The sequence below is a fragment of the Euprymna scolopes genome, chromosome 26 (genome assembly GCF_053919585.1).
Source record: "Euprymna scolopes isolate OS-2025 chromosome 26, ASM5391958v1, whole genome shotgun sequence".
Classification (NCBI taxonomy): domain Eukaryota; kingdom Metazoa; phylum Mollusca; class Cephalopoda; order Sepiida; family Sepiolidae; genus Euprymna; species Euprymna scolopes.
In genome coordinates this window covers 16562529-16583498 of record NC_136507.1, presented here as the reverse complement: position 1 = coordinate 16583498, position 20970 = coordinate 16562529, and the positions used below count along the sequence as shown (strand labels likewise).

Sequence of the window (20970 nt, the reverse complement as noted above, 5' to 3'; positions counted from 1 at the left end):
GCTATTCAGCAGTTAACATTTTCTGCGGGACAGTTTTTAATGAGGTCAATAACCCGGTTTGTTTGTTTTTACCTAACTTTGGGGAAAAACAGCTCCCCCGTTTATTAGGGGAGTGGCTCGTCTTGAAATGAAAGCAACCGTCTAATATGACAACGATAAGCCGACACTGACCAAACGTTACATCGCTTTCTAGAGACCACTGGCAGTGGGCTAGGTATTCGAATCGAGTTTCGCTTTTTTTATACTAAAAAACAAAAGCAACATGCAGCAATCCCAAAATGTTGAATATTTAAAAGTCGGGCAAATTAAATAGACAGCCGACCCCCATTGTTAAGTCGTAGATATTATCATTTAGACAGCATATAAAAAGTTTTAAAAATGAGCGACGGCCTCGAGAACCCGCCGGAAAAAGCCTTTTGCAGACATACACAAAAAGTGAACATACATACATACATACATTTTCGCTTTTATATAAATAAATGAGAGATCTATTAAATAAGTTGGTAAAGTGGATATGGTCAATAGAAAGTGAACAGGCTTTTAAAAAATTAAAAAGCTGTTTGTTAGAATTCGAATTTTGCTTTGTTATTTTATTACATTAACACTTTAGCGAAGGCCATTCTTACAAGATTGCAGTGTCCAGACTTATTTTTTTTTTACAAATCTTGCTGAAAATATGATATACAAGGCTATTGATTTCTGTTTGTGTACAGTTTATTAAACTCCTGTTTGAAACTTGTTTAGTCGGCTCCTACCATGGGATGTCATGTGACTCAGTAGACCAGCCCTTAACAGACTACTGCAAATTATATTTCAAAATTGAGTTTTTTTTTTTTATGAAAATCGTTCAAGACAAGGCATGAAGCCACTTAATGTAAGGAGCTAACAAGAACAAAAGATGATAATCGCAAAAACAGATGCCTGTTGACATTAGTCTTGAAAAAACCAAGACTGTAAGTAAGAGGAAAATAGTGAACAGGAAGAGAATTCCACAAACTTGCAGTTCTTGGAAAGAAGATACTCGAATAAGAAGCTGTAATACACAACGAATTGATGGAGACCACTAGATCAACGAGTCAAACGAGTTGGAACAAAGGAAGCAGAGAATTATTGAGACAATTCTAAAGAACACGTCATAATGGGGTGGGGGGCTTCTTCAGTCTTTGACAGACTATGGATACCCACGAAGGGGTGCCTGCATGCAAAATTTTGTGGCAGGGGGTGCGCATTCTCCAACCACACCTCTCCTGAGTCAACATTGTTAAATACCAGTGGCAAGTGAAGTGTATGTTCAGGACGACTGGAAATAAATGCCGAGATAAGCGGAGAGCATATACAGCGCCTAGAATTCCCAAATGGTCACCCATCTAGTACTAACCAGGCTCAACGTTGCTTAATTTCGGTGATCTGATAAGAACTGGTGTGTCAACGTGATTATGCCGTATCAAAATATGCCGTAATAGAAATGACTGATACTAGCAATATCACGTCTGTGAGAATGAAAATTTGCAGTGATGAAGAAGAAATAGTGGGACCAATCAGATTATAGATACATTTCTGCACTTTACCAACAACCTTTAAATGGGACAGAGATTCAACAGCTAAAATATGATAATCCATACAAGGTCTGATCGTAGATTTGTAGCGATAGAGAATAGCCTTAGGTGTGAGAATGTGCTTAGAACGATAAAGAGAACTGATTTTACTCGAAGCAGAAAGAGCAATGGATCTAATATACGTACACCAATAAAGACACCTCAAATCTGTCACAGTCATTATAGACACACTTGTGCTAGATTGATCGATTCAATGGTATTGGTTTGCCCAGTTTTTTATATTCATATCAAGAATTTTTAGGTTGTTTTTTGACTACATCCTTAAAATATAACTTGGGTTTGTATCTCAGATGTTTTCCATGCCGTAGTTCTTCATATATACGGTATAATCACGTTGACACATTGGTTCCCACTGGATCACCGAAGTTAAGCAACGTTGAACTTGGTCAGTACTAAATGGGTGACCATTTGAAACTTCCAGGTGCTGTGTTTTCTCCGCTTATCTCAGCATTTGTTTCTAGTCGTCCTGGACTTCTCCTTGCCACTGGACTCAAACAGTGCCGATTCAGAAGAGGTGTAGTTGGAGATTGCTCAACCCTTGCCTCACAATTACACGCGCATCTGCCCCTGCAGAGTGTAGCTATTGTCTTTCATGACTGAACAGAGGCATCGAGTTCCTTATACAATATTTTTTTTTTAAAAGAGTTTGTAATCTCACACCTTAACTAGGTACTTTGCCCAACACATCCGACTATGTATAATATGCATTTTTACTCTCAGCACTGTAACTTGCTCTAGAACATTATATGCATATGTTATCTCTACACTGATGACTTCTCAACAATGATGCGTAGATATATATATATGTATGTATGCCAGCAGCATTCACCTTAGGCGGGTTGAATTAGTTTCTTCTGAAGGACAAAGTGTCAAGGTGATATTAAATTCACAAGCGGTCTTCAGTCGCATATACATCCTGTCAATACCAATGATGTTAGGTTTTTGTAGTGCTTGCAAAGGGTGTCGATATCCTCCTACACACAGCGCCTGGTATTCCCAAATGATCACCCATCTGATACTGATCAAGCTCAACATTGCTTAATGAGAACCAGTGTGTCAATGAAATTATGAAATGTATGTCTGTAGATAATTAAATATTTATTATTAAATAATTAGTTGCAACCTACTTTCCAGCCTAATTTGTTAAGGCATTAGAATTTGGAGTTACATATGACACTTGTTTTGGGGGTTCAAATTGTGCTACTAGTCTGAATAGTTATTGCTACACTGACGATTCCACAAGAATGAAATGTACATGGTGATTTTCGCCTGATAACTTTTCTGAATACTGCAAAAACAAAATGCCCATATGATGTGAAAATGTTCTGCTCATAAGAATATTATATTGTTTCTATTTACTTGCCTCCCCACAAGGGCAAAGTTAGACACAATGTTGATTTTTAATGTAGAGAAAATCAAACTCCCCAAAAAGTGCCACTCTGGATTGGACCAAAAATAAAAATGGCCTCAGTCTAAAAGTATCTCTCCTTCACTGACCAAGTACAGAATAGACCAAATGTTGCATCAGAACAGATACTACACTTTCTTATGAGCCAAAAGAATATAATATCGTTAATTGAAAACATACAAAACTCATGGTCAGGCTTATAAGCTCCTATCTTTGCAGGGCCATGTACCGTATGGTAATAAAAAACTTTATACATACATGTAGAGTGTTTATATGAAGTCTCTTTATAGTTGCTTCTTTCCATCATACGTGTTTTGTTGTTTTGCATAGTGGTTGCTTTGGAAATAAGATTCTTTTTATGAAAAAAGAAAACTCAAGGAGACGTTCACTGAGAGTTTTCTTCAAGGTTTTATTTGGAGAGACTTGACTCGGAGAGAAAGAGAGACTAATATTATCTTAGCTAATTGTTTATTTCTTAACTTCCTAACTTATCTGATACGAGTGACACACACAGACATCAAAGCAACATTTTGCTTAGATTATTTCTATATTATTGTCAGTGTCTCATTTGCATGGCTTCCACAAAGAGACTTCTCCCAGCTTGAAAAATGTGACATCATTTGTCATTGTTTGACAGTTCTGCCCCCTGCCTCAACTTTACATCATCTGTCTCTGGGAACGATTCTGTTTTACAGATTAAGGTTATCATGGCATGCACTAAGTGTGACCCTTGTCAAAATTCACACTAGCTAACTCAATTGCCATTGACGTAGGGTTCCTAATATATAATATAAATGAGACTTTTGCCAAAGCAGACCTGCGATGATTAGACAGATTTATAAATACTATAATGGCATGTGTTCCTCAGAATTGTCTGATCTGTTCCCTGCTTCCTTTGTTCCAGCCTGTTTGACTCGTTGGTCTAGTGGTCTCCATCAAGTTGTTTTAATACCTCATTGTAACACAGCATCCTATTCCAGTAGCTTCCTTCCAAGAAAAGCAAAGTTGTAGACCACTTTACCTGCTCACTGTTTTCCTTCTACCTACAGAGTTAGTCTTTTCAAGACTAAGGTCAATAGGCATCTTCTGCCTTTGCAATAATCAGTTTTCATCCTTATTAGCTTCATGCCTTGTCTCGTGCAATTTCTATTTAAAAAACAAAATCGTATCATTCTCATATCATGATATGAAATGTTTATTGGGTAAAACGCCAATTGGTTTGAGCACTTGATGTGAACTAATGATTTAATTATCATTTGAAAATTACTTCAAGTAATCCTAACGTTCATTAAAAGACAATCTTTTTAGGTTCTGAATTTTACTATCAAAATCTTTAAAAGTGTATTATTTTCTCTTCAATAATTTTTATTTACAAGTTAAATTCAATAAACTAAATAAGTTATAGCAGTTCAATAATTGAACATATTATTTGGGGACACCATATATATATATATATATATATATATATATATATATATATATATATATATATATATATATGTGTGTGTGTGTGTGTGTGTTTCTTAATATGTTTTTACTGATTGGAATAGTATTCAAATCTATAAGAAATAACACAAACTTTTTTTTAGATAGCTCAATAGTGCAATGCTAGAGTTATAAATATTTCTTATAGTGTACCTTTTACCAGGAATAAACACTCATTTTATTGTCCAGTTTGGGTTTTATTGTTCATATAATAATTATTAAGAATCATTATATACTCAAATACCAGAATACGAAAACAGTTGTATGCAGCTGTTGCCAATAAAACTGAAATATTTTTAATGAACAATAAAACGAGTGTCTATGCTTGGTAAAGCAATACACTATAAGATATATATATATATATATTTTTTTTTTCTTTAAAGACACCAAGTTAGTGGGGATAGTCACTCAAGAATTTAATCATTTTTGCAAAGTTTATGATGAGTTAATTCTTGTGTCTATTAACGTGGTATCTTTAAAGAAAATTATTTATAGCTCTTGCATTGGACTATTGAGCTATCTAAATGAGAACTTTCTTATTTATTCATATGCAATCACTGCCCCAAGTAGTTAAATTGCATGTATATATATATATATATATAATTAATTGTTCAAATGTACTGAATTAAAAAGCAAATATCTTTTCAAAAGTGTGAGATATGTAGAGATATTATAAGTGAAATTATATGAACATCAGAAAAACCCAACGTGGATCAATCTACGTTTTGACAATGTTAATTGTTCTATCAGGGCTTCAAAAATGGTTAAAATAAATAAATGAATGGCTAACTAAAATATAAAACAAAGTAAAATAAAATAAAAATAATATATATTAGATTTTATTTTATGTTATTTTTTTTATTCATATATTTATTTTTAATTATATTAGCCTTTAATTTAACTGTTTCAACCATTGTTGGAGCCACAACAACTAGTTTAATTTCCTTGTAGTCCATTTCTTCTTCTTGTGCTCATCATATTTATTTACCTGTATTTTATCCATTGTATTCTGCTACCTGAAACAAGAACAGCCAACTTCTGTAGGATGGCAGTGGATTCTCCATGTTAGCTATCAAATCAGATCTTTCTCCTGAGCCTCATGGCTTTTACATTTCTTTGCCGTCATATTTTCATGGTTTTGTTGGTGCATGTGTAACACCAGGCTCAGGTTTATTTTACCTGTAATTCTGTCACAGAAATAGTGTTTATCACAAATGTACAAATAACAGACTAACACACACATTGTATGTGTTAGATGTTTACAATAAAAAATACAGATCAATATTTCTTTCAATGGCTTATGACTTGGAAACCAAGCTTTTCTGGGCATATATATATATATATATATATATATATATATATATATATATATATATATATAGAGAGAGAGAGAGAGAGAGAGAGAGAGAGAGAGAACATGCTATTTATTAGGAGAGTCATTCAATAAATAAGGTGATTTTTTGGTAAAAGGACCTAGTATATAAGAAGTTAGTATTTATATATATACTAGCCTGGGTGCCCGGCGTTGCCTGGGTGTTTGGAGGTGTGTGTTGAGCAAAGAAAGAAAGAAAGAAAAAGTGGTAGGAGGCAAGCAGATTTGAACCCGTATCGCAGAGGAAAAGAACATGAAAAAAAAAAAAAAAAAAAGGTGACGTCTTTGCCGTTGCATCCATCGCCAAACCGGAAGTGGCGAAGATTTAAATTAGGGGCAGTCAATATATATATGATATATGTGTGTGTGTGTGTGTGTGTGTACTATGTATTCCAAGGAAATCAACATTCAAGGAATAACGTAATTTGCATATTACATTAAAGGAAATCTATTTTAATAATTAATGTTATTGTTTGTGGTAATAAAATTGTCTTCATTGTTCTATTTAGAAATACTATTTAATTTATTGATTTATTTTCAATTATTATCAGACTACATTAGTTGCCTTTAAAAACGGAAGTTTATTTAAGCTGTGAGAGTTATTTCCCCTTTAAGCTATTTCTCCGTTTAATTTTCATAAATGAAAAGTTAAAAAGCAAAGGGAGAACGGTGAAGAAACTTGAAGTACTTTTCGCCGACTGTCTTCAGAAGTAAATGTCGGAATGAAGTAATTTCTATGAGGGGAAAAAAAAAAAAAAAAAAAAAAAACATAGCGCAGAAATGAACCTGGTGGCGCCTATTTAAAAACGTTCAACGAACGTATGTGGTCCATCTGTTTGCAAAGAACAGGTCTGCAACAGTTTATTGTAAGGGCCTCCAAGAATCCGAGATGTTGAACAGACCTAGCCTTGTGCAAAATAGAGAACCACTCCGGTATGTACTCACTCGCACATTTATTTGAACTGGTCAGGTGATCACCGATCGCGGTAGCAGAAACATGTGATCGTGCAGAGGAGTCTAACCTACCCTTTCGTATATATAAAGGGACATTGTTGGGAAATTCTGACCTCCAATCTGTGACTCGTTCTGCCCACGTAGTCAGCTCCACACTGACACTTAAATTTATAGATGACAAGACTACTTTGAATGGTGGGCAAGACATCTTTCTGAAAGGAAGAAAAGAATTTCCGAGTGGTAAAAACAGGGCGGACTAAAGTGACGGGGAAACAATTATGGGTCTGGTGAACAATCTTTTTGATGATGTTATCACCTGCTGAACCAAATGAAAAGTTATGTATTTTATGCTTCCATAAATCTGTGGTCCACTTTCAAAAAAGTTAAAAACCAAAAAAGTTCAGATATTTGGTGTATCTTATATAGTATGACACTAAACCCTCTGCTTACTATGTTTCAACCTGGCAATGCCGGGTATATACAGCTAGTTTTAACTAAAATTTCATTTTTTAGTTTTATGGTCCCGAACTTTTGAGATGAGGATTAATTATTTGGATTATCCGGAATACTTTTCTCTTCTTTTATGTTATTCTTACAACATTTTGGTCCAGAAAGGGTACCGCAGGGAATTCCATTACAGATTAATGAGTTCTAAATTATATACCTGAAGAAGGCTGAAGATATCAGCTGGAACATTGTGAGAATAACATCTGAATCATACAAATTAGGTTTTATTTTTTGCTTAAAAAGGTTTTTCAGTTGCTTTCTTAAAACAATTAGGTTTATTCTCTTGAGTTTGCCATCGAATTCCGAGTTGGTATCTTCAGTAAAATGTGAGAGTTACCCACACAACAAAACTAATGAACAGTGAAAACGAAAAAAAAAAAACATGGTGAGCTTCAAATATTGGATGCAAATTAACAACAAAAATTGATTTTTTTTTTTTCCTGGAAAAAATGAGAAGGAATTGAAATCTAAAAAAAAAAAAAAAATTAAAAAAAAGATACAAAAAAAAAAAAGCATCAAAATGCAAGAAAAAAAAAAAACGATTTAAACAAGTAAAATTCCCTGAGATCATAAGTTGATTAAAAAAAAAAAGAAGAAAAAAAAGAAATAGCAATTGCACTTATATAGTCAATAATATTTGCACAAATAATGGAATTTATTATATTATTCATGTTTATATGTGAATATACATTTGTTGAATATAGCTATTCGGAAACAGAAACCAGTAACCCTGTATGCCATATTTGCAGCAAACTTATAAAAGATAATTCGGGTTTACTGATCCATCTGAGTACCCGCAGCTGGACATTGTAACCTTGTAGGAATAGCCTCTTTCTGTAAAGTGATAATTACCATCTGTGTGCATGCATATTATATATATAAAGTGATTTGCGTCATAGTTTGGCGGTCCCCGGGTTACACTAATGAATACTGAAGCATTGGAACGACTCGTCACTTATGTGTGAGTAAATACCCTCTTGTTATTCCTATCTTGGTTGGTTGGTTGGTTTTTGTTTTTCGGCATCCTTTTCAGGTTATTTAATGCTGAATCCAGTTACTTTGAAGAAAATTTTTTTAATAGAATATATTTTTTTTCAAGTCGGTTTCTATTTAACCCATAGTTGGGACCCTAACAGGTACTACCACTCTGGGTCAGAGTGGACCTGGGAGCAATGGTAATTAAAGGGTGACTCCACACTCCCCAAAGCCCGCAAACTGAGCCTCACCATCGGATATAGTTTAAGGTCATATCCAGGACCTTCATATCTTGTATCTCTTAAGGTTCTGGTGATGGATATATAGCTGGCCTTATCAGTGAGATGTCATGACCAACTCCTATATTTTATTGGTATGTAACGAAAACCTTAGCATGAAAGAAAAAACATAACCTTATATACATATACTAGTAAAAGGGGAAGGGTGCGACCGGCTTTGCCCGGTTGTAAAATGCACTTACATATGATATTTAATTTGTCCACATTTCATATATATCATTATATTATAGAGTCGTGATTTCAAAAGTAAAAAAATAAAGTATTTGGGTGCCATCAGCTAGAATCGAAACCGAAACTGTAGCATTCAAAGCTGGTGACGTTACCACTATACCAACATGACACGCATATGAACTGATTAGAAATGAAAAATAAACTAAGATGAATTTACAAAATGTATAACGATTTTTTTTTTTCAACTTTGACCCAATTTTGACCCCTTAAAAACTATTTTAACCGGTTAAAAACCCCTAAAAGAACAGTCCATAAAAACTCCAATCATTTGAGACCCCTTGCACCACTCTGCGACTTTTAGTTTCGAAAGAGATAGTTTGAAAATACGGAGACAGACATATAGCTGTTTATATATTAGATTTATGAATATTACTACAAAATTGTTATATTTTCAACTTTGCACCAAAAATTATTTACTTGCTATATCTTAAATCGAAGATCTTGCATTTTAATGAAAAAAAAAATAAATAAATAAAATAAAAAGAACCGTGGGGAGATTTTTTTTTTTTTTATATAGACATTCCTGAGGCAATTGCTCTACTCTTCTTTTTTAGGGGATTGGAGGCGATTTTTAACACCTTGGGGGGGGGGAGCAATTTAAAGCTGTTGTATGTTCACCAATCATTGATAAATAACCATTGAAATTTTAGATATTGGAAAAATTGGCATATTTATTTTTAGAACTTTGAGGACAACTTGAAGTTTTCTAATTATTTTCTAATATCCAATTCATGCCAATTTTAGATATTAAAAACAATGCCTATTTTTGTTTATTTGGGGAAATTTATAAAAATAAAAATGTTATATTTCTGATTTTTTTAAGATGAGAATCCGTGGCGTAACGGATAAAGTACTAAATACCAAGTTCTAAGCGACACTCTTTTGGAGGTTATGGGTTCAATCCTCAGTGCAGGCGATACTAAGGATACAATTTAGAATTACTTAAAACTTTTATCTGTTGATGGAATGAGAGCATGCTACCCCTGTGGATTAAATAAAGGGTTCTGTTTGAAATTGAAGACAAATTTTCGAGTTCAACAAGATACACCTGAAAAAGGTTAGAGGTCAAAACGTGAGAATTACACTCAGGATGAGAACAATAGTCCGAATAATCCAAATAATAATAATCCGACTTACTTATATAATTAGAGAGAAAGAAAGAGAGTAAATCTCATGAGTGATTTCATGGAAAGAGTTGAAATATAGCATAATCACATTGACACACTCTTTCTTGTTAGATCACCAAAGTCCTTCTTTTAATGAATGCTGGGTGAAAATGAACACCAGATTTGGAGAGATAATGATTGGCAGTTTTTCCAGAAACAAGTATTTGAGGTATGTATGTATATAAGCTGGAACTAATATTAATTTCCCTTTCTCTCTTAAAAGCCAGTTTGGAAAGAGGGAGAGGTCAGAGTCATTTAGTGTAGGTTCATTAATGTGTACAATTTTATGAGATCCTCCTCCAGGGTGATATTACATCAATAAATCTGTGAACCAGAAAACGTGTGTTGTTGCTTATTGATAAGATTTTGTTGCAGGTCCACCACACACATTTTTGTTTCAAGACAGTGTCTCGATTTAATATTGAAACTGATAGATGCTGCTGTCTAATGTTTGTGGATGGAAGATGATGACAGCAGCCGCAGACAACATTCCATGACCTATTTGTCAATGTAAAAGTCAACACGATGCTTCTCCAAGATAGATGACAGCATTGGACCAACATATTCGGTCCTCCATGCTGCATAACAAGTTTTCTGCATTCAGTCATACGAGGAACATTCCAAAAGTAATGCCGTTTTTTTTTTTTATTCTGCCTCAGAGGAGATTGTAAATTGAATTGTTATTACGATTCAACTTTTGCATTTATGACTTGCAAGTTTCATCTCTCTGTAGCAGATATTGACATTGTAAGACTCTAAGAAAACAACCCCTGTCATGGACGTGCATCAAAAGCAGAAATGCATCATTGAATTCCTCCACGCAGAAAAAAATTGAACCACTCAACATTCACCGGTGCCTGTTTAATGTTTGCAAAGCTGATGTGGTTGATGTCAACATAGTTAGGAGATGAGTTTATCGATGTCATAGTGGTGACAGCTGTGCATGACAGAGCATGCTTCAAACTTTTATGATCGACGGATCAAAAGAAGCTGGCAAAAGTAAATTGAGAATGGTGGTAACTATGTAGAAAAATAAATTCTGGAGCACAAAAGTTTGCACATTTTAATGGTACCACTCCCATCTTCATAGCTCTTCAAAGTTTTAGTTGTTTTTAGTTAAACAATAGGATGCCTTACTTTTGGAATGACCATCATATATAACTTTATGAAAAATTTTGTGAGAAATTACTGAACCAATTTTGAGGAAATCAGAAGAATGACAGAATAACAAACTAAAGTTAAAAACACCCAAGAAAAGGTTACGAGACTGACTACCTCTAAACTAGTTAAATGACTGACCAGAAACTGGTGTTTTTATCATGACATGACCAGAATAAAAGGTTGAAACATTTCTTTTTAAATTCTTGAAGAAGCAGCAGGAGTAACGTAGTTTTTCATGTTCCTATTCATCCATGCAAAGAATCATGAACCCGGTAGCTCCTGTACTATCAAACAAACTCCAACTACTATCCCATCACTGAAATGTGGCATCCCCGTGTTTGTTTTACAAGTAATTTAATGGAAAGTGTTCTGACAAACTCAAAGCACCCCCTCAACATAAATACTTCTGATAAACCCAACAAGCAGCAAAAATCCCACTCTTACGCTGCAAAAGACCCCGAGATGCCATAAAGCTTTCTACTCAAATAGTTTCTTCCCTCGAACTATTAGACTTTGGAATTCCCCCTGGGGACCCCTACTTCCCTAACTGTAATGGCATACAGAAGTTCAAGTGTAATGTGAACAAACATCTTGCTGACCAACTCCCTACATAGTATCCCTGCAAGTCTGGTCCCAAATAGTAGCCCTTTACGACTTAGTGGCACCATGCCTTGTTTGGGATGAAATAAGAGTAAAAATAAAAATTTACTCCCATGATAGCAGAGTTATATGCAAAGTTGATTTTTAATGTGGAGAAAATCCAGCTCCCCAAAAGGGGTACCCTGGATTAAAACAAAAATACAATAAATTGTGTCAATCTAGAAGAATTTCTACCTCACTGACCAAAGACAAAACAACAACAACAACAACAACAACCAAAAAATCAAATCAGAAACTACATTTTGGTCCTAGCCAAAAGGCCAAAAAACTTATATTGTTCAATAGTAATTAGGTCTGATTTTGATAGCCTTTTTTAGCGTTGCTTTTTGGCAAAACTTTTATGGTAGAAATTCCTGAGTGTTTTTCTCACAACGATTCTGGTTGACATAACCTCAAACCTTCTTCAGGTGTATCTTGTCAGACTCAGTTAAGCTCGGGTATCTGTACGGAATTTTGCAAAGACCTGTGGTATAACAAATAAAGTACTGTTACATGAAAAGGGCTGCCCCTTTTCATGTAAGTAAAAAAAAAGAATTAGTTAAATGAAAATGATATCAGATAAAACGAGAATCGAACCCTGTAGATAAGTTTTAAAGAACAATAGGTTTTAAATGGAATGTCCAGTTAAATTGTTAATTCTTTTAAAATATTTTATGAAATAAAATTTGGATGGAAAAACTATTCACATTCTTAGAAAGAATGCATAATAAAAATATCGGTTAGAGAATTAACAAGTAGGTTAAATTCCTTTGTAAAAAAACAAAGAGAATGGAAAATTTCCGGGTTGTCAGAAATGGTTTCAAAACATGCAAATCGCGCATGTTTGAAACACGTGAGTTGTGGTCACGTCTGCCAAACATACGTGTGACGTCATGGCAGAAATGATTTCTCAATATAGTAAAGGGTTCGAAGAGTTAACAGGAGAATCAGATTGAGATCAGAGACTTAGAGAAGCAGAGAGGATCAGACCAATTCTCAGAGTCAGGGCACCCTCTTGGAAGCAGGAGGCTTAGAAGGAACCATGTAACAACTTTGAATCCCTGAAGTACAGAATCATTTCCCACCTGTCGAAGAATAAACTATCATCATGTTTTTTTATAACTGCCGTCCTTCTGTGTTCATCATTCCAGCGAGAAAAGGTAATGTGTTTAATCATTCCAGTATGTATCAATGTATACCACTTCATCCTCTCCTCAAAGTATGTCTTGTGAATATCAACTCTCTCTGTATAAATGTCTTCAACATGTACCTACTGTCACTCTGTCTCCTCTCTAAATGAACATTTAAAATATGTGTGTTGTCAACTACAAGGAACATTTAATAATATATGTACAGGCCGTCACGTAAATAATATGTACCCCCTCTAAAAACGGATAACATAACAGTACTAGGTCCAAATCAGTTCTAAATAACACTCTTCTGGAGGTTGAAAGTGCAGGCGATACTAAGAATCCAATTGCAAATTACTTGAGACTTCTACCCAGTCATGGTTGACAGAACAAGACCAATCTACCTGTGTGGATTAAATAAAAGGTTCCTTTCGAAATTCAGTACCGATTCCAGAGTTTGACAAGACACACCTGAAGAAGGTTGAAGGTTACATTGGCCAAAATGTTGTGGGAATAACAATCAAGATGAGAACAGTAGTCTGAATAATCCAAATAATAAAAAATATCAAATACTCTTAATTTTTAGCATCTTACTTCTTATGAACTTGTTGCACTTGTGCCCCCTAGACGTACATATCCTTGACAAACTGCTTGGCAACAAGATCACACCCCTTCACTGTTAATGTCCCTAAGTGCCAGAAAGCTTTCTACTCTAATAGTTTCTGCTTTCAAGCAGATAGACTTTGGAATTCCCTTCCTTCTAACATGTCTGTACTGACATGCAAAAGTTTAAATGTAATGCAAACCAACATCTTGTTAATCTTTTCTAGGCATGGTCCCAAATAATAGCACCTTAGGGGTGAATGTGAGTAAAAAAGAAAATGTATCAGCTTCCAAACACAGCTATAATTCAATCTACACTCTTCTATTTGAGTATCCACTTTTCTCCCTCTTTTAAACTAATTACTCTATCAAGGCTTGAGAGTGCAGTCTACACTACAATTTTCACTTGTGTTTTTTTTTCTAAAGGTATATTGAAACAAAAGATACACATCATAAGAGCTCTTTGAAAATTTCTTTTAATCTTTGAAAATTCAAATAAAATGGATGAAAGCTGATATGACGTTTGAATGAGAAAGAAAAATTAAATATAAAAAAATGGAAAGAAAAACAACTAAAATGCATCGAAATAAACATAAGATGGAAACTATTTAAAATAAAAAAATTAAGAAAAGCACTAGTAATATGAAGACAGGAACTTGAGCGAGGGGGAGACTCTAGCTACAACAACAACAACAACAGCGATAAAAACAATAACAATGATTATGGTCATGCAAAAGGAAAAGAGATCGAATGAGATGGCATTAAATAGTTGATACTACAAAGTAAAATTTAAAAAAAACATCTTATTAAAACGGAGATTTGGTGTTTGTAACAAAAATTATGTCCAAATTCTGAGAAACTGTTGCATCATGTTCTCAAAAATTTTAAAACAAATCTGAAATATTTAAATATCATCTAGCTGTGATATTTATTTTAAAAAAAAAACAAAAAAAAAAAAAAAAAAAAAAAAAACAACCACAAAACTATGCCAAGTTTTCCCAAAATATTTTTGTTCCAATTAAATTAAAGGAAAGTAATTCTGTATGAACAAAGATAGATTTCAATTCCTTCCAAAAAATATTTTTTGGGTGTTGGAATTATTGTCAAATGGACGTCATTTTTAAAAACTCCATATTTATTCATACAGAGTTACTGTTTGTTTTTAGATGGCGACTTTTGATTATTAAAATTAATTCTAATACAAAGTATTTTCTGGGAGGAAGTCAAATTACATTTTATTTTTCTTAACATGCAATGATCCACAAGAACCCCCCCCCCCCCCAAAAAAAACTGACAAACCAGAATCAAATATTAAATATTTAGAAAGAAAGTTATTGATGACAAAGAAATGATAAAAAAAGACCGACTTTACTTTATATATTATATATTGTGATGATTATTTTTTGTTTTGAGTTATTTAAAGTGAAACACAATGTCTGTGATTCAACATATATTTCTATGTTACCTAGAGGTAAGAGGAAATTTTATTTGAGAGCAGGGTTGTTGCTTTGCAGCTTAACCCATTATTGGTTATTTAGCACAAAAATCCGACGCCTATTGCAAACAATTCATTATGCACATATAATTAAATAAAAGGTGTTATTTTACCCACGGTTGTGAAGTAATTGGAGTTTCATAATTTTCTTAACAGTAATATGTGATTGAATGCACTTAGTCCAATGAACTTTGAACTTGGCACAGCCGATTGTAAAGGTTGCCATGGTATCCATAGTACCTGGCATACACCATCTGTTGCTGTTTTGTTTCATTTTCCATTCTAAAGGTTATAGACTCAGATTTCATTTCTTAAATTTATTTTTAATAAAGCCTAATGTATATCTTAATGTAGAGCTACAACTACTATCAATAATTCCCCCACTCTCTATTTGTGCCTAAATCTAAATGTGGATTCCATGAACAAAGCTTCTTTTCTTAGAACTGCCTGTCTGTGGAACACTGTTCCACTGGCCTGCTTCCCAGTCGACTACAATATTGTAGCCTTCAAATCCAATGTAAACAAGTTCTTGCTGCACTGTCCTCTTAAATAATCAAATTCTACCCAACTTATACCATTAACAATCACTACAGTATCACCTTACAGTCATTAACCCCTATCATCCAGTGGCCAAAAGGAAAAAAAAATATTTTTAATGAATTTTCCTTTTTTTTTTTTTTTTTTTTACATCAACCAAAAATGAAACTTTAAAATATACATAAGGAAATAAAATAAAAATACATTAAGCGAAAAAAAAAAAAAAAAATGAAAATTGACTATACATTCAGCAATTATAAAAATCTTATTATTATTAAGCAGGTTTTCAAGTGTCTTGTTTAGTGCAACGAGAAAAGGAGGGGGGGGGAAATGTTTGCTTCAAAGATAAGGATATACAAAGAAATCTGAGCCAGGACTTTTTGTGAATGGAATTCAAAAATGACATCATGAGTGTGTGATTGCTACAACAAACAAAATGAGAGAAATAGCTAGTAAATAAAAAACCAAGAAATAAAAAGAAAGCGCTCTAACTAAAAACAATGGAATAGATGAGTAAAGTGAGTCAGACGTGGGGTGTGGGGGTAAGTAAAATGGCTCACTCGGTTCTGGTACTTACCAAATTTAGGTGTTGAAGATTCGTAGAGAACTGATCTAGTTTTACCTAAAACACGCAATTAACACTTGATAAAACATAAGAGAAAAGGAAAGAGAACAGAACACAAGAAAACTAAAAAAAAAAAAAAATATATATATATATATACACAAGAGAGACAATACATCAGCAGGAGTGTGGAAGAGTAAAAGAAGGGAGATAATCCATCTAGGGTTTCCCGCTATTTGAAATAAGAGCAAAAATATGGGAGAAATAGTTTGTCAAAATTACAACAAAATATTGTTGCCTCTTGAGATAACGATCTTCACTAACTACATAAAATACAATTTGTAATTTTAATTTGATATTGTGTAGAAAAGTAATATTTAAAGTTTTAGTGAAAAAATGAAGCCTATAGGATAAACTGAATGTAGCAAGAGTTACAAGGTTGCCGAAAGTAAACACAAGGTCAACTTTCTACTCTTCTATAAAAACAAGTAACCACTTTGGGATCACTTAAGATTCTGTTCTAAATTTCTCCTTGAATTTCTTAATCTGCAAAGTCTGGTCTTCAGATGACCTGCAGATGGTTCAACAGGTTTTCTGTAATTTCACATGAGAAAAACACAGATGAAACAGCGACCCAAAAGACTACATCTGCAGATGTTGTTTTCTTGAGAAAGACTACATCTGTGGACATCGTTGTGGAAATAAGGATTACATTCGTGAACATCATTGCAGGAATAAGAACTACATCCATGAATATCATTGTGGAAGTAAAAACTACATTTACAGACATCGTTGCGGGAATAAAGACTACATTCACAGGCATCGATGCAGGAATAAAGACTACATTCGTGAACATCATTGAGAGAATAAAGACTACATTCACAAAAAGACTACATCCATGGACATTGTTGCAGGAATAAAGACTATATACATGGACATTGTTGTGGGATTAAAGACTATATCCATGTACATCATGTCACAGAAAAAGACAACATCCACGGACAAAGACTACATCTACAGACATTATTTCGTAGAGGGAGACTTCATCTACAGATATCATTTCATAGAGAAATTTTAGTCATTGGCAGTTTTTTTTTTTTTTATAGAGTACAAGGTGGAACAATAAAATTATCATCCCAGAAAAGACGACAGGATTCCATTTCCAGTTGATGAAAACCGGTTTTCTTTTTTTTCTTGTTGCTGACCATCAACTAGTTGGTTAGTTGTGTACAAATCTCAAGAGCGATAGGAGCCTTCTAACATGTCTGAAAGTGACACAATGTTTAACAAGTGAGATCATAGATGCACCATTGTACAACTCATGCTGGATTGCCATGAATAACAGGGATGTGCCTAGGGTGTGGTTTCAAGTGAGGGACACATCATGCCACCTCACATCTTCAAAGTTGGCTTGAAAGCCAACACCAAAGTGTATCTGTATGTGCTAAAGAGTGTGGTGATCCCATGGTGCAATCAGGTGGCCGCTGGCAGACCTTGGGTGTGGCAGCAGGACTCAGGCTTGGCTTCAGACGGAGTTTTACGACTTTGTTCCCTTCTCTTATAGCCCCCTTCTCCTCCTCAGACCTGAACCCATTGGCCTACTTCATTTGGTCATATATCAAAAACATCACCAACCATGACCTCCCACAACACCAAAGACAGCCTGATCGCCGCCATCCGCTGAGCTCTGGCCGGCGCTTGTGGAAAAGGCATGTTCCTAGTTCTGGGCTCATATCGAGGCAATGATTGAGGCTGAAGGTGGCTACATTGAATAGATGTCAACTCTATTACATAGTCAAGCAAGCTGTAATGTTGTTTTCTTTAGGGCGACAAATTTATCGTTCCACTCCGTAATAATATCCACAGAAATTAACTGATAGGGAAATCTAGTGTTGTTTTAATTATTTAACAGGGAAAGTTGAATCAATTTGAAGCGTCAAAGTCAACTGATATTTCTGTTTTGTTACCAAAAAAGAAATCTAAGCCGAAGTCATTTTTCACTTATCAAAATAAATATTACATTTCTAAAGTTTTAAACATTAGCAGAGCAAAAAAAATAAATACAGTTAGCAAATTATTAAAAACAAATATTAAAACATTTTAAAATATATCAATAAAAAACATTTTCAAAAGAAAAAGAAAAAAAAGAAGAAATCCAAAGATTTTGATGCAGATTTCCTGTGGGGAAAAAGCAAAGAAAAAAAAAAAACATTAAAAAAAAAAAAAAAAAAAAAAAAAAATCAAAGTACAGAAATATTTTTCTTACACTTTCCATGCCAACAAATTATATAAACGCATTAAATTTAACTTCATACCAAACTTAGGTTTTTTTCTTTTTATTTACAAAGGAGTCATCACTTTTCAAGGCCTGGAGGCCACTCGAGGATAAGGGTTAATGGATATACATTAATCAATGGGATTATAGTGTACTAATAATAAGTAGTGGAAATTTTGTCAATTGTATTACTTAGGGGAACAGTTCATCAAGAACTTGTTTTTAAAGAAAAGTATATTTGGTTTCTGAATATTTGAGATGAGGATTGGTAGTTCATATTATTTGGACTATCGTTCTCATCTTGAGTGTTATTTTTATAACATTTTAGTCACTGTAACCTCTGATCTTGTTCATGTGTATCATGTCAAACTCGGGAGTCTTTCTGTCAAACTCGAGAATTTGCATGGAATTTTGAACAGAACCTTTTATTTAATGTACAAGGATCCGTGGCCTAGTGGATAATGTATTTGGTAAAATACACACTTCTGTAGGTTGAAAGTTCAATTCTCAGTACTGGCGATACTCAAACATACAATTGCGAATTGCTTAGGACTTCTACCAATTCATGGCTGATGGATCGAGAGCATGCTACTCCTTTGGATTAAATAAAGGGTTCTGTTTGAAATTCTGTGCAGATTCCAGAGTTTGACAGAAAGTTTCTGGAGTTCTACAAGATACACCTCAAAAAACAACTGAAATATTATAGAAAAAACACTCAAGATGTAAACAGTCGTCCAAACAATCCAAAAAATGTCAACATTTGTAAAAGAAAAACATTTTTAAATAAATGTTGAGGAGTACAAGTGTGAAATAGTTAACAAAACAGTTCAACTTTATAAATTATTAGTGGGGGTACCTGGTGTAGGTGGTGTAGTAACTCCCCCCCCCATGGTAGTAGGGGGGAGAGAGAATCAAAACAATAGTAGGCAGTCTGGGTGGAGAGAGGTGTTGTTTCAAAAAAAAAAAAAAAAATGGTAGTAGGCAGGCAGAATTGAACCCGTAACCGAAAAAAAAGAAGTAACGTCTTAGCTGATGCGTCCATGGCGAAACCGGAACTCGAAAGCATTGAAATTAAGCGTAGTCAATCCAATGGAGATGTTGACTTGCGAAAATGTAAAAAAAGAAACAAAATAAAAACAAAAAAAAACGACCCCTCCTTGTAAAAAACGGGCGAATTAAGGGTGAAGGAATTAATGTATTGGGCCAATTTTTCGATATTTGTCGTGTGAGACATCGAGCTTCAACGCGATACCGATCTCGTGAGGATCCATAGAGCGTGTCGAAAGTTTTTGGCAGACATATAAACACACACACACATTTTGCCTTTTATATTATAGATTTAATTGTTTGAATCTTTTACCGGCATTCTACAGAGTTTATCGAATATACTAGCTGTCTCTAACCAGCATTTCCGGGTAGCGTTTTTACTTGTAATTTATTTTAGTTTTAGTTATTCCGTTTTTTTCTTCTTCTTCCGAATAATTTTTTCATTTTAAACAAAGGGAAGTAACTATTAACATATACAGAGTTATGCCCCTTTTTAGATAAAAGAACTTGAGAAAGAATCTAATTTTATCTTATATATTAAACTAGCTTGGATGCCCGGCGTTGCCCAGGTGTTTGGAGGTGTGTGTTGAGCAAAAAAAAAAAAAAAAAAAAAAGTGGTAGTAGTTCAAAAATATGAACTCTTTACTGTTGCATCCATCGCAAAACTTGAAGTGGTGAAGGTTTAAATTAGGGCTAGTCAATCAAAAAGAGAGAATAACTTTTGAAAATATCGGTGAAAAAAGCACGTTTGTAGCTGATGAGCCCAATGCGAGACAAGCAGGCTCGGCCACAGCGGCTGCATTCAAAAGTTCCATCAGGTGCGGTTGCTGAGACTTCCCGAATCTTCCTCTTGTAGCGCCTTTCGCGCAGGATCTCTATGCGAGAGAATTCAAAGGAGGTGACGGCCTGGTGGACTGTGCGTCGCCAGGTGACACGGTCTGCAGCAAGAGTAGACCACTGGCGTTGGTCAATCTGGCAGGTTTCAAGTGACTTCTTCAAAGAGTCCTTGTAATGTTTCTTCGGAGCTCCTCTATCACGGGAGCCGGTGGATAGTTCGCCGTAAAGAGTTATCTTGGGCAGTCGGTGATCCTCCATTCAAGAGACGTGCCCCGCCCAGCGCAGTTGTGACTTTAGCAGCATAGCCTCGATGCTGGTGGTCCTCGCCCGCTGGATGACCTCAACATTGGTGACGTAGTCATACCAGAGTACATTGAGGATGGTGCGGAGACAGCGCTGATGGAAACGCTCGAGGAGTCGTATGTGATGGCAGTAGGTTACCCATGTCTCAGAGCCGTAAAGAAGGGTTGGCAGTACTACGGCTCTGTAGACACAGATTTTTGTGTCCTTCCTCAGGTGTTTATTCTGCCAGACTCTGTTGTATAGTCTGCCAAAAGCACTGTTCGCATTGGCTAGTCGGTTATCGATTTCCTTGTCGAGCTTTGCATCTGAGGTGATAGTGCATACATACACACATTTAAACAGACAGGTGAGATTTATATATCCCTTTA

General features: G+C 34.7%; 1 protein-coding gene and 1 pseudogene across 2 annotated transcripts in view; both read right to left on the bottom strand.

Annotated features, from left to right (window-relative positions):
- Positions 1 to 20970, bottom strand: part of LOC145247927 (palmitoyltransferase ZDHHC14-like) — a 355339-nt gene that overhangs the window by 24961 nt on the left and 309408 nt on the right. Inside the window, exon 12 of one of the 2 annotated variants that reach the window (XM_080109567.1) lies at positions 15708 to 16200. The exons of the other annotated variant lie outside the window; for it this stretch is intronic. Within the exon in view, the coding sequence (XP_079965693.1) occupies positions 16070 to 16200 (131 nt within the window). The 3' untranslated portion in view covers positions 15708 to 16069. Of the gene's footprint in view, positions 1 to 15707; positions 16201 to 20970 lie in introns of those variants that run through there. 2 annotated transcript variants of the gene reach the window in all.
- On the bottom strand, positions 1331 to 1447 carry LOC145248408 (5S ribosomal RNA; annotated as a pseudogene).